At 49.2% G+C, this 13,870-nt stretch overlaps 1 protein-coding gene across 2 annotated transcripts in view; it reads left to right on the top strand.

Moving 5' to 3' along the window:
* The window catches only part of TAOK2 (TAO kinase 2), a 50,551-nt gene that overhangs the window by 24,974 nt on the left and 11,707 nt on the right, over nt 1-13,870 (top strand). Inside the window, exons 9-17 of one of the 2 annotated variants that reach the window (XM_056536565.1) lie at nt 947-1,040; nt 1,990-2,071; nt 2,188-2,355; nt 5,132-5,338; nt 6,753-6,881; nt 6,986-7,222; nt 9,364-9,492; nt 10,205-10,408; nt 10,505-10,744. In XM_056536565.1, coding sequence (XP_056392540.1) covers nt 947-1,040; nt 1,990-2,071; nt 2,188-2,355; nt 5,132-5,338; nt 6,753-6,881; nt 6,986-7,222; nt 9,364-9,492; nt 10,205-10,408; nt 10,505-10,744 — 1,490 coding nt within the window. Of the gene's footprint in view, nt 1-946; nt 1,041-1,989; nt 2,072-2,187; nt 2,356-5,131; nt 5,339-6,752; nt 6,882-6,985; nt 7,223-9,363; nt 9,493-10,204; nt 10,409-10,504; nt 12,019-13,870 lie in introns of those variants that run through there. The other variant, XM_056536564.1, reaches the window with a different exon arrangement.

The following is a 13,870-nucleotide window of genomic DNA, read 5'->3' as shown; positions in this document are numbered from 1 at the left end:
CCTTCCTCCTCTTCTTCTGTACTCCCTTACTCACCATCCTTCTCCTTCTCCCCTGTTATACCTGACTCTTCTTCTGTACCGCTTCACTCATCTACCTTCTCCTCCTCCTCTCCTCTGTGCTACCTGACTCATCGTTCCCCTCCTTCTGTGCTGCCTGACTCTTCTTCCTCTTCTTCTGTACCACCTTACTCGTCATCCTCCTTCTTCTCCCCTGTGCTATCTGACTCCTCCTTCTCTTCCCCCCTGTGCTATCTGACTCCTCCTCTTCTCCCCTGTGCTATCTGACTCCTCCTCTTCTCCCCTGTGCTATCTGACTCCTCCTCCTCTTCTCCCCTGTGCTATCTGACTCCTCCTCTTCTCCCATGTGCTATCTGACTCCTCCTCTTCTCCCCTGTGCTATCTGACCCCTCCTCTTCTGTTATGCTTCACTCATCATCCTCCTCTCCTCTGTGCTCCTGACTCCTTCTTCTATACCGCTTTACTCATCATTCTCCTCCTCTACCTGACTCCTCTTCTTCTGTACCGCTTTACTCATCATTCTCCTCCTCTACCTGACTCCTCTTCTTCTGTACCGCTTCACTCCTCATTCTCCTCCTCCTCTCCTCTGTTCTACCTGACTCCTCTTTGTCCTCCTTCTGTGCTTCCTGACTCTTCCTCCTCTTTCTCTGGTGCTGACTGACTCCTCCTTTTTCATCTGATGACTGACTCCTCTTCTGACTACTCCCACCTCCTCTCCTCTCTCCCCAGTTTCTCTGGTCTGTCTGGAGCAGGAATTAGCTGACACCTACTGGACATGGAGCTTGTTCCTCTCCCTGGCAGTCAGTCACAGTCCGCTCCCTTCCCTCTGCCTCACTGAATCCCTCATAGTAAATAGTGACCCGATATCTATATCACCATTAGTCTGAGAAAAGAAATGTTAACGTCTGGTTGTACTATATCTCTACAGCTGAACGGAAGCCCCCGCTGTTTAATATGAATGCTATGAGTGCCTTATACCACATAGCTCAGAATGAGTCTCCTGTCCTGCAATCCAATCACTGGTGAGTACTTCCCCTGCCACTTAGTTTATATACAGTAACCCCCCCCCCCCCCCCTCCCCCAACCTACGATGGCCCCGACATACGATCATTTCAGCATACGATCACTCTCAGAGGCCATCACATGGTGAAGGCAGCATCACCACACGATGCTTTTGTATGTCGGGAACATCGCATAAACGGCTATCCGGCAGCGCAGACTGCTTCAGCTGCCACCGGATAGGCGTTTATGGTGCCCCGTGTGGTCCGCTGACGATCACTTACCTGTCCTCGGGGCTCCGGCGCGTCCTCTTCGGGATCCCCTGCATCGTCGGCACTCTCCATAGTCGTCATCACGTCGCTGCGCACGCCGTCCCGTCATCCAATAGGAGTGGCGTCCGTGGCGATGTGAGAGCGAGGATGCCAGGGAAGGCCTTGCCGGAGTGTTGGGGACACCCCGGGGACGCGGTGACAGCGATGGAAAGCGACATCCAGGGCAGCGGTGAGGGTCCGGAGCGGCGGGGACACGTGAGTATTACTTCCTATACCAGTGGTCTTCAACCTGCGGACCTCCAGATGTTGCAAAACTACAACACCCAGCATGCCCGGACAGCCAACGGCCGCAGGTTGTAGGCCACTGTCCTATACTTTACATTGCACAGATCCCTCAACATACGATGGTTTCAACAAACGATGGTCCATTTGGAACGGATTATCATCGTATGTTGAGGGACCACTGTACAGTGTGTGCGTGTATCTATGTATATATAACAGTGTTTCCCAACCACCCTGCGGCCCCAACATGCGGGAGTTGTAGTTTAGCAACAGCTGGAAGCACCCTGGTTGGGAAACACTGAGATATATGTGTGTGTCTATAATGTGTGTATGTTGTTTGAAGTGTACCCCTATGTATCCATCCTCTGTGTTCTGTCCATATATCATTGGCCCCTAATGGTTCCCTTCCTTTGCACAGGTCTGAATATTTCCGGAATTTTGTTGATTCGTGTCTTCAGAAAATCCCCCAAGATAGACCAAGCTCTGACATTCTGCTTAAGGTTCGTAGAAAAGTCCTGCGATTGTTCTCCAGAATCAGTGTACACAAAGACAGACGCGTATATACCTACTACTTTATAATCGGATACTAGATCTGTGCCTCCTTCCTTACATACAGCATCGCTTCCTGCAAAGGGAAAGGCCACAAACCGTCATCATGGAACTAATCCAGCGCACAAAAGACGCCGTGAGGGAGCTCGATAACCTGCAGTACCGCAAGATGAAGAAGATCCTCTTCCAGGACACCCAGAATGGGCCCAACACCGAGACCACAGAGGAGGAGGAGGTAAAGAGAAGTGGGCAATGCTCCACGACAGGTTTAGGAGTCAGGACTTGTTCACACAATGCTTTGTGCCACCGAGGCAGGGACAGGTCAGGAAACTGTTAAAATGATCCATGTATCACTGCTTGGACGGGCACAGGCCCCATTTATTTCAATGGCCTGAACATTGTCCGCTAATAACGACATTCGGATCGTTTTTCTAAAATGTACGAGTTTTGCATCACTTTTACATCCAAGACAAACTCGAATATGTTTGAGAATTTACCTGAATGTAGTCACTAGCTGACTATGCTCTTGCCGTTGAAATTAAATGGGGTTGTGCCTGTTCGAGCACGGATACGTCTGTATCCCATGTTTTTTTTTTAAAGGTTTTATTTTATAACTTTTATGTGAACAATACAATATATAAATAAAATACCATACAGCTGGAGATAAAGCCCACCCCACCCCGGGACAAAGGAGTAAATGATCCGCAGCACATCACCATTACAGCCGGCAGACGTGGGTCCACCCCTAGCTGATATAACAAGACAGACAACACACACACACACTTACATCGCCCGGAGGATCCCCACCCTCCCTATAGGATAGAGATAATTATCTAACCAGGAGACTGTATCCCATTTTGATAGTTTCCCAATGTAATGTCTGTGGCTCTAAGGCACAAATCTTGATGTGAACCCGGACTTGGTGTACCTGTCATCAACAAAAACTTTTTATATAATGTAGGTAATACCATTATATGTATATCCGCAATATACATTTGTTAAAAAATATGTATATTTGTGTCCCTGCAGCTTTAGTCTGTGTGTCTCTTTGATGAGTCCAAATACAGGAAGTGAGGGCAAGACAAGCAGGGCTCTGTACACTGAGGACAAGCGGGGCTCTTTCCGCAGAGGACAAGCGGGGCTCACACAGCAGGATGATAGACAAGTCAGGAGTCTGCACAGATCCCTGCTTGTCCCCCCTCACTTCCTGTATTTGGACTCCTCAGAGAGACACACAGGTAATAGCTGCAGAGACCACATCTTTTCACCCAAAAATATACACATGGATTTTATCCAATGTATATTACAAATATACATATAATGGTATTATCTACATTTATATAAAAAGTTTTTGTTGACGACAGGTACACTTTAAAGGATTATTCTACTGACCTGGGTGGGAAATTGTAAATCTGTGGGGACCCCCCCCCCCCAATTCACCAATTCAAAACCCGGATTGTTTACTAGTCCCCCAGACAGTGTCTTGGATGGGTCTGCGTGGGGCAGCGGTCAGGCTCCATTCATAGCGTCCGAGTCCGTGCTCTACTGCAGCCTCATCTAAGCTCCTTCTATCTGTAATTAAGAAGGGGGGGGGGGCACAAGGATAAGTCAATCAGCTAAGAGGTTATTACAACATAAGACGTTTCTGAACACAGCAAAGACTATGGACACTGCGTCTCGCACCCATCTCCAGTTCGGCTCTGTTCACATCACGATTTCTAATACGTTTGACGTCTATATAAGGCTGGGTCCACACTACGTTTTGTCCCATACGGGAGCGCATACGGCAGGAGGGAGCTAAAACCTCGCGCTCCCGTATGTGACCGTATGCGCTCCCGTATGCCATTCACTTCAATGAGCCGACCGGAGTGAAACGTTCGGTCCGGTCGGCTCATTTTTGCGCCGTATGCGCTTTTACAACCGGACCTAAAACCGTGGTTGACCACAGTTTTAGGTCCGGTTGTAAAAGCGCATACGGCGCAAAAATGAGCCGACCGGACCGAACGTTTCACTCCGGTCGGCTCATTGAAGTGAATGGCATACGGGAGCGCATACGGTCACATACGGGAGCGCGAGGTTTTAGCTCCCTCCTGCCGTATGCGCTCCTGTATGGGAGAAAACGTAGTGTGGACCCAGCCTAAAACGGATGTAAAAACGCACACCCAATTATTTTTTTTTATGTTTACACGTTTAAAAAACATATAACTACAACATATTTAATACGTTGCATATGTTTTTTTATGTAATTAACGTATACGTGAACATATAACTGGGCTTCAGGGCATTTGGCGCCTTCTGAAACCCCTATTGCGCATGTGTAGAGGATATGACGTATACGTTCTACGTAGGTACGGACGCCAAAAAAAAAAACTTATACAATACAAGTCAATGTGATATTTCACGTATATGTTAAAAGTACGTTACTCAAAAAGGACACATAAATATCCTATATGTTGATCCAAAGGCCATAAAAAGACAAACGTAGTTAAAGGGGTACTCCGCTGCTCAGCGTTTGGAACAAACTGTTCTGAGCGCTGGAGCCGGGAGCTCGTGACGTCATAGCCCCACCCCCTCATGATGCCACACCCCGCCTCCTCAATGCAAGTCTATGGAAGGGGGCGTGATGGCCGTCACGCCCCTTCCCATAGACTTGCATTGAGGGGGCGGGGTGGGACATCATGAGGGGGCGGGGCTATGACATCACGGGCGCTTAGCTCCAGCGTTCTAAACTGTTTGTTCCAAACTCTGAGCAGCAGAGTACCCCTTTAATACGTCTCTAATATTAATGAATTGATACCTTTTAATGGTCCGATTCTTTATTTTTAAGCATTTAAAAAAAACATATACGTTCTGCGTACGGACAAATCGTGATGTGAACACAGCCTAAGGGTGGCATCCATCATATAATGCCCGTCACATGGCACGTGTGGTCACATGATGTAAGATGTGCGCTGCTGTGTATGTGTAATGATGGTACGTTCTGGTATCACGTCTTCTTTCCTCTCTTCTAGGAGTCTGAGCAGTTCCTCCACTGCACGGGTACAATAACCAGCATGGAGAGCAGCCAGTCTGTGCCCAGCATGTCGATCAGCGCCAGCAGTCAGAGCAGCTCGGTGAACAGCCTGGCCGATGCTTCGGATGACAGCGGAGAGATGGCCATGATGCAGGAGGGAGAGCACACGGTGACCTCCAACAGCTCCGTCATACACCGGCTGCCGGTAAGTGATTTCCGAGGCCTCCACTATTGTCCCTGGATAGGACCGACTGACTGAGCCGCCATTGTTGTGTTACATCTCCCAACAATGTGTCTGGACAGACGCCTTATCCTTTCTGACAATAAGTGTAAATGCAGAGAAGTTCAGATGGACATTACTGACCCGTTGCTTTTGTTGGAACTACGACTCCCGGCAGACGTAACGGTGATGGGTTGTAGATGTTTCACCATGTGCAGAGCTTGTATAGCGGTACAGTACAGCATTATAGGGCGAGGGAAGTTTTGCCATTGCCTCTGTGGGGCAGTGTTTCCCAACCAGGATGCCTTCAGCTGTTGCAAAACTTCAACTCTCAGCATGCCCGGACAGCCAAAGGCTGTCCGGGCATGCTGAGAGTTGAAGTTTTGCAACAGCTGAAGGCACCCTGGTTGGGAAACACTGCCCCACAGGGTCGGACAGTTTTCCTTAGTTTCCTTTATTCTATACTTTTACTTAAAGGGGCAGTCCAGTGGTGAACAACTTATCCCCTATCCTTAGGATAGGGGATATGTTGCAGATGGCAGGGGGGTCCGACCGCGTGAGCCCCCTCCTCGATCTCCTGTATGGAGCCCCGACAGCCCGCGGGAAGGGGGCGTGTTGACCACCGCACGAAGCGGCGGCTGACACGCCGCCTCAATACAACTCTAGCAGAGCCGGAGCGCTGCCTTTGGTAATCTCCGGCTCTGCCATAGCGATGTATTGAGGGGGCGTGTCAGCCGCCGCTTCGTGCGGGGATCGACACCCGCTATCTGGCCGGAGAGCCTGCCCCCCTGTACAGAGAGATCGCGGGGGGGGGCCCCTATCCTTAGAAAAGGGGTTAAGTTTTGCACCACTGGACTACCCCTTTAAAGGAGTACTCCGGTGGAAAACTTTTTTTTTTTTTTTTTAAATCAACTGATGCCAGATTTGTAAATTACTTCTCTTAAAAATTCTTAATCCTTCCAGTACTTATTAGCGGCTGTATACTACAGAGGAAATTCTTTTCTTTTGGGATTTTTTTTCTGTCACCACCACAGTGCTCTCTGCTGACACCTCTGTCCATTTTAGGAACTGTCCAGAGCAGCATATGTTCCGTATAGCTCCTGACACGGACAGAGGTGTCAGCAGAGAGCACTGTGGTCAGACAGAAAAGAAATCCAAAAAGAAAAGAATTTCTTCCATAGTATACAGCTGCTAATAAGTACTTGAAGTATTAAGATTTTTAAATAGAAGTAATTTACAAATCTGTTTTAACTTTCTGGCACCAGTTGACTTAAATAAAAAAAAATATATATAAAAAAGGCAAAATAAGAAACCTTTCACCATTCATTCATTGTGCATTCTAGCGGCCTGTCTACACCCTCACCGTTTCCTACATTAACGCATTGGTTTTCTTTACCAGACTCACGACAACATATACGATGATCCGTACCAACCCGAAATGGAGGCTCAGCAGTCCTCCTCCGCCGCTCGGAGAAGGGCGTATTGCCGCAACAGGGACCACTTTGCCACTATCCGCACCGCCTCGCTGGTGAGGGGGGGGGGGATCTTCTAACCCGTCACTACTCTGGATTTGTAACGTTTTCGTTATTTTTTTTAAAATATATTTTGTGCCACCTTTTCTATCACCTTTAGGTGACGCGGCAGATCCAGGAACATGAGCAGGACTCGGCGTTACGGGAACAGATGTCTGGGTACAAGCGGATGCGCCGGCAGCACCAGAAGCAGCTTATGGCCCTGGAGAACAAGCTGAAGTCGGAGCTGGATGAACACCAGCAGCGCCTGGATAAGGAGCTGGAGGCCCACAGGAGCAACTTCGCTGCGGAGACTGATAAGCTGTCCAAGAAACACCAGGCCATCTTTGAGAAGGAGGTAAAGTTAAATGGTGTCTGGGTTGAGGCCATGATTAGGTCACGTGGAGGTCCCCTGAGGAAGCATTTCTATAGCGAAACGGTCGTTGGGGTTTGGTAGGTAAGGTCTGGCACTTTGCACGCTATTTGGTTCCTGGAATGTTGGTATTTTGCACATAGGACTTGTGTTGTATTAGAGTGCGTTCACATGTGCGTATTTTCTGCTGCAGATTTGCTTGAGCAGATTTTGCTGCCCATTAAAATAAATGGGCAGCAACATCTGCAGCAACAAATCTGCTGCAGATCTGCAGCAAAAATATGCACATGTGAACGCACCCTTAGGGTGTTTGCCTCCTTTTTTGGTAACAATCCTTAAACCATAGTCCATTTACTATTTATTCATATCTCATTTTTTTTTCAGTACTTCCAACCTTTTTATCTACCTGTCTCTAGTATTCTGGTGCCTCTTTTACATAATTTTTTATTCATTTGTTCATTTTGTTTGTTGATTTTATGTACCGTATTTTTTGCCCTATAGGACGCACCGGCGTATAAGACGCACCCAATTTATAGGTCCAAAATCTAAAAAAATAAAGATTTTGAACCCAATAGTGGTCTTCAACCTGCGGACCTCCAGATGTTGCAAAACTACAACTCCCAGCATGCCCGTACAGCCGTTGGCTGTCCGGGCATGCTGGGAGTTGTAGTTTTGCAACATCTGGAGGTCCGCAGATTGAAGACCACTGCATAGGAGGTAATACTCGCGTGTCCCCGCCACTTCGGACCCGTCATCGCTGCCCTGGATGTCGTTCCAGTCGTTCCATCGCTGTCCCCGTCGCTCCGGAACGTCTCTGCTGCCGGCCGGGTATCCTCGCTCTCCGTCGCCGCCATAACGTTGTTACGCACGCCGACGCACGTAGGCGACGACGTGATGATGAGGAAGGAGAGCGCCGGCCATACAGGGGATCCCTGAACGGAGAAGACACCGAGGGGGCAGGTAAGGTCCCTCCCGGTGTCCTGTAAGCACTAACCCGGCTGTTCGGGACCGCCGCGGTGAAATCGAACAGCCCGACTGAACAGCCGGGTTAGTGTCCCTTTCCCTTCAGACGCGGCGGTCAGCTTTGATCGCCGCGTCTGAAGGGTTAATACAGGGCATCACCGCGATCGGTGATGTCCTGTATTAGCCGCGGGTCCCGGCCATTGATGGCCGCAGGGACCACTGCGATAGGTGTGTATTCGCCGTATAAGACGCACTGACTTTTTCCCCCCAGTTTTGGGGAAGAAAAAGTGCGTCTTATACGGCGAAAAATACGGTAATTGTCATTTTTCCAATAAAGTGAGTTCATATATAGCAGTTTCTGAATGGACTTCCTTTTTTTTTTATAAATGAACCATAGATTCCCATTTCCGCTGCAGGCCAGTATTTGCTTGCTCTATTGCTGGAGGCACCCTGGTTGGGAAACACTGCCACAGGGTCGGACAGTTTTACTTCGTTCCCTTTTATTCACATTCTTATCTCCACCGTGGCAGTGTTACACTGCTGTAGAGGATGCAGCCTTCGGCTGTCAGGGCATTGTGGGTGTTGCGGTTTTGCTGTACAGGGTGCAGCCATTGGCTTTCAGGGTTCCATTGGATTTGCAGTTTGCAACAGTTGTAGAGACACAGGTTAAAGGAGTACTCCGGTGTTTTTTTTTTTTTTTACCCTCTGTGCAAGCGAAACAAACTTTAACTCACCTTCCTACGTTCCCCCCCATTGCGCTGACATTGATGTCCCATTCTCCGGTCCTCGACTTCTTCCGCTTCCTGTAAGTCGAAGAGTCCCGTGACGCTCAGCGTATCACTGACCACAGCAGTGTCGTCCCCCCCCCCCCCCCCTGCGGCCAGTGATACGCGGAGCGTCACGGGACTCTTCGACTTAAAGGAAGCGGAAGAAGTCAGGGACCGGAGAACGGGACATCGATAGCGCAACGTGGGGAACGTAGGAAGGTGAGGTAAAGTTTGTTTTGTTTCGCTTGGCAGCCCCGGCAACAGAGGGTTAAAAATAAAATTAAATAAAAATAAATAAATAAAAGCACCGGAGTACTCCTTTAAGGAAAACCATAATCTACTTGGGAAATCAGAGTAGATGGCTTCTGTCAGTCACACAGTCTCTTTACTTCCTAGGCTAAGGCGGCCATGACTGAAGAAAAGAAGTTTCAGCAGCATATCTTGGGCCAGCAGAAGAAGGAGCTGACAAACCTGCTGGAGAGCCAGAAGCGGCAGTACAAGATCCGTAAGGAGCAGCTAAAGGAGGTGAGGAAATCGGAGGATGAAAAACACAATGGTTTAGATTGGTGTTTCCCAACCAGGGTTCCTCCAGCTGTTGCAGAACTGGAGTAACACTGGTTGGGAAACACTGTTAAAGAGTGAAAGGATAATTGACAGTTTTCACCAAGCTTTTAAAGGGGTACTCCGGTGGAAAAGTTTTATTTATTTATTTTTATAAATCAACTGGTGCTAGAAAGTTAAACAGATTTGTAAATTTATTTCTATCAAAAAATCTTAACCCTTCCAGTACTCCTCTGTAGTATACAGCCGCTAATAAGTACTGGAAGGATTAAGGATTAAGATACTGCATAGAGAGAGACCTAGAGACAGGAGACCTAGAGACACTCGAACAGTGTTTTCCAACCAGTGTGCCTCCAGCTGTTGCAAAACTACAACTCCCAGAATGCCCGGACAGCCGTTGGCTGTCCGGGCATTCTGGGAGTTGTAGTTTTGCAACAGCTGGAGGCACATTGGTTGCAAAACACTGCTGGAGTATTGCTCCTGTCTCTACCAAGCTCTGAAGCTCCCCCTGGTGGCAGCTGCAGGAAGCCAGCATGTTATGAATGACGTCTATGAGAAAACACAATCTGAAGACAGGGATGGCGCTGTTTCTGGAAAAAATTAGTTTCTAACCCCTTTTAATATAAAGACCTGTCATTTGATACATTGTGATAAGAGGTGATTTTCGTTCTCGCAGGAGCTGCAGGAAAACCAGAGCACCCCGAAGCGGGAGAAACAAGAATGGCTGCTTCGCCAGAAGGAGAGTATGCAGCACTACCAGGCTGAGGAGGAGGCCAACCTGTTACGCCGGCAGCGCCAATACTTTGAGCTTCAGTGTCGGCAGTACAAGCGCAAGATGCTCCTGGCGCGGCACAATCTAGACCAGGACCTTCTGAGAGAGGCGAGTGCAGCGATTTTAGGATAGTCTGTGATACATCAGTGACAGGATTGACATTGACCATGGGTGTCATTTATTTATTTATTTTTTTTTCCTTAGGAGCTGAACAAAAAGCAAACCCAGCGGGACTTGGAATGCGCCATGCTTCTGCGGCAACACGAGTGCACCCAAGAGCTGGAGTTCCGGCACCTGCAGATGTTGCAGCACACCCGCAGCGAGCTCATCCGCCTGCAGCATCAGACAGAGCTGGGTAACCAGCTGGAGTACAACAAGCGGCGCGAGCAGGAACTACGGCAGAAACACGCTGCTGAGGTCCGGCAGCAGCCCAAGAGCCTCAAAGTAAGGCCTGGGGAGGAGGAGGAGGAGACGACTAAGGAGGAGGAGGAGGATGAGGAGGGGGTAGAGGGAGGAACATTCAGCCTCTGCAGCTCTGAGGATGAGGAGGAGGAGGAGGCAGCAGAGGACGTGGCCATAGAACAACGCAGTGAGGCTGATGGCTGTCCGGATCAGGACGCTCCGTACTTTGAGCTTTCATCTACGTGGGCGCCTGAGCCGGAGCCTCCTGTCCGTCCTGCCCCATCACAGACGTCCTCCTCGCTGCCCAGTCATGCCATCTGCGGGGCGCTGACTCTACTGGCAGCCTCCAGACCGTTCTGCCCTTGGTCACTGCTTCCCCTGCTGCTGGCTCTCCTCACCCTCTGGAGATCGGGGCCCCTCATAGATTCAGCACTAGTGGCCCTAGAGACCCTCGGAGCCAGTCTCCTGTGCGGTTACATCCTGCTGTGCTGGGTCTTCACCCTCAGCTCCACAACCTTCATGTTGCTGGCCCAGAGCTGGGGGGCGCTGGCCGCGCTGGCAATGAGTTATAGACTCCGGTTATACTACGTGCCGGTCCTGGCGATAGCCGTCGGGGTTTTCACCTCGCCCGGATTTTTCCTCTCCATCTTTCTGGCCGCCGGCTCCTTGGGCAGGCCGGCTGGGCAGTGGCTTAAGGGATGGCCGAAAAGATCACGCAAGCTGTGGCTGCGGGCGTTACTGCGCCTCCCCAAGCCTCTCTTTAGGGTTCTTCAGCGCTGTGGGGCCGCGGGGGAGGGAGGGCTCTTCTATCTCTTCCCCAAAACATACAAAGGCGGCTTCCGCAGCCGCATACCTGTTCTGGCCAGCCGCTCCTCTAATTGCAGCAGCTACAAGCCGTCATGGTGGCAGCGGCTCTCCAGCGCCCCCTCCATGATAGCAAAGACACTAAATGATAGCCTGACCCGGGGGGTCCGCAGGCTCTGCACAGTGCTCCCCCCAGTGGCTCTCATGTACATGACCAAAATGAAGCTCTTAAGGGAGGAGAAGCATAGCCGGATCCCCAGGCTGATGAGCCGGGAGCAGAGGCGGAGGGAGGCAGCTAAGCGCAGGGAGCAGCGGGGGCCCCTCGGACGGTCAGTGGGCAGGGCCAGTATAGCCAAGCGAACAAACCCTCCGATACCCTGGCGATGAAAGCCGCCCCCGCCGTGCCATATCAATACTGTAAAGTGCCTTATTGCATGAACTGAAGGAGAAGTTACATGGAGGTGACTCCTGATATCCTTAATGCGCATTTTCCCAACCAGAGCGCCTCCAGCTGTTGCAAAACTACAACTACCAGCATGCCCGGACAGCCAACGGCTGTCCGGGCATACTGGGAGCTGTAGTTTTGCAACAGCTGGAGACACACTAGTTGGGAAACACTGTTACAAAATAAAAGAATAATTGCTCTGTCTTCACTAAGCTCTGAAGCTCCCCCTGGTGGCAGCTGCAGGTAGCCAGCATGTTATGAATGACGTCTATGCAGTATCTAGTCGGGAAACCACTGCATAGACTACATTTTTATCTTGCTTGGCTACCTGCAGCTGCCACTAGGAGGAGCTTCAGAGCTTGGTGAAGACAGAGCAATTATCCTTTTATTCTGAAAGTGTTTCCCAACCAGTGTAACTCCAGCTGTTGCAAAACTACAACTCGCAGCATGCCTGGACAGGCTTTTGCTGTCCATGCATGCTGGGATTTGTAGCTTCGCAACAGCTGGAGGCACCCTGGTTGTGAGACTCTGCCTTAGTGATTTGCACTTCATCTTTCTTTTGCACATAATTTCTTGCTGTTGAAGTAGATTACCCCCCCTGTGTGCCCAATAGGGGGCAGTGTTACCGATGAACGCCTGCTTGATGTGACCCGCACCTTTTTTTTTAACCGAATTTAAGTTAACCCTCGAGAGGTGTCATCTCCATGTAAGAAACCTAGGACCTTGTATTATGGGATCAAACCACTAGGGGGCAGCATGAAAGGGTCTTGTTTTGTTTTTTGCTTTTTTTTCTTTGTATTTTTTATTTTTTTTCGAGGGCTCGCGCTGGTCTCTGTGGCAGGGAAGAGGTTAACCCTTCCGTTACTACGGTCAGTACTGTAATACATTTCATGGCTGTATCCACCTACCCCCCCCCTCCGGGGGACCCTCCGTATCTTGTTGGGCTCAGTGATGCCAGTTTTATAATATACTGTATATATAATGTTTCCGTAACGTGTCACAGGTGGAATCCCGGTTTATCAGCTGGGAGTTGTAGTTCCCATAGAGGTCGGAGATCGGTGTTTTATACCTAAGCTGCAGGTTGGTGCTTCTTCCTGGTTGCAGGAGGGTGCAGGGTGAGCACCATGTGTAATGCTAATAGACTGCTGGCGACATCTAGTGGCTGTTTGGGTGTATTGCAGCTCTCTGAATTTTGTCCTTCAGGGGCCTGGGTTATATGTGGGTTTATGGGTACCACGGGCCCCTTAGCTCCTTCTGTGCCTGAGACCAGCCTTCCCCCAAACTCAGGATGAGAAAAACAAAAACAAAACAACCCATTTACGTGCTCGTCGCCCCCTTTATAATTTGATCGTAACATTTTTGTATCTTTTTTTTTATTTATTTCCTCCCATCCCTTTAAAAGAAAAATCCTGCTGACAATTCTGTGTTATATCAGCACAATCTAGATAAAAAAAATTATATATATATATAAATTTTAACCCCTATGCTGCCGCCAAAAGAGGCCGGTTGCAGGCAGCCAGGGGTTAAACCTATTTATTAGTTTTTACATTTTATCTTTCCGCCATTCTTCCCCCTCCAGTGTAAAATCCGTAATTTCTGTTCCTTTTTTTAAATTTTTTTTTTCCATTTTGTTTTGTGTTTTTTGTTGTGTTGATTTTTTTTGTTTTGTAATAAACCGGAAGTGAAATCATCCGCTGTGTCTCATCTCATTTGTCATTATGTGCGGAAGCGCTGAGCGAGCGCGTACAACTATGTGGGGGAAGGCTGAGTCTTGTAGACAGAGAACAGGCTAATGGCGCCCAATGTCCTCTGACCCGTATACCCTGTTTAGTGCCCTGTTTAACCCTTTCTTGTAACTAGCACTATACGAGTGTGGAGCGTTGGTGATGGCGCCACATCCAGCAGTGTTACTGTTTAAT

The sequence above is a fragment of the Hyla sarda genome, chromosome 8 (assembly GCF_029499605.1).
Source record: "Hyla sarda isolate aHylSar1 chromosome 8, aHylSar1.hap1, whole genome shotgun sequence".
Taxonomy (NCBI): domain Eukaryota; kingdom Metazoa; phylum Chordata; class Amphibia; order Anura; family Hylidae; genus Hyla; species Hyla sarda.
This window is presented reverse-complemented; position numbering and strand designations above follow the sequence as displayed.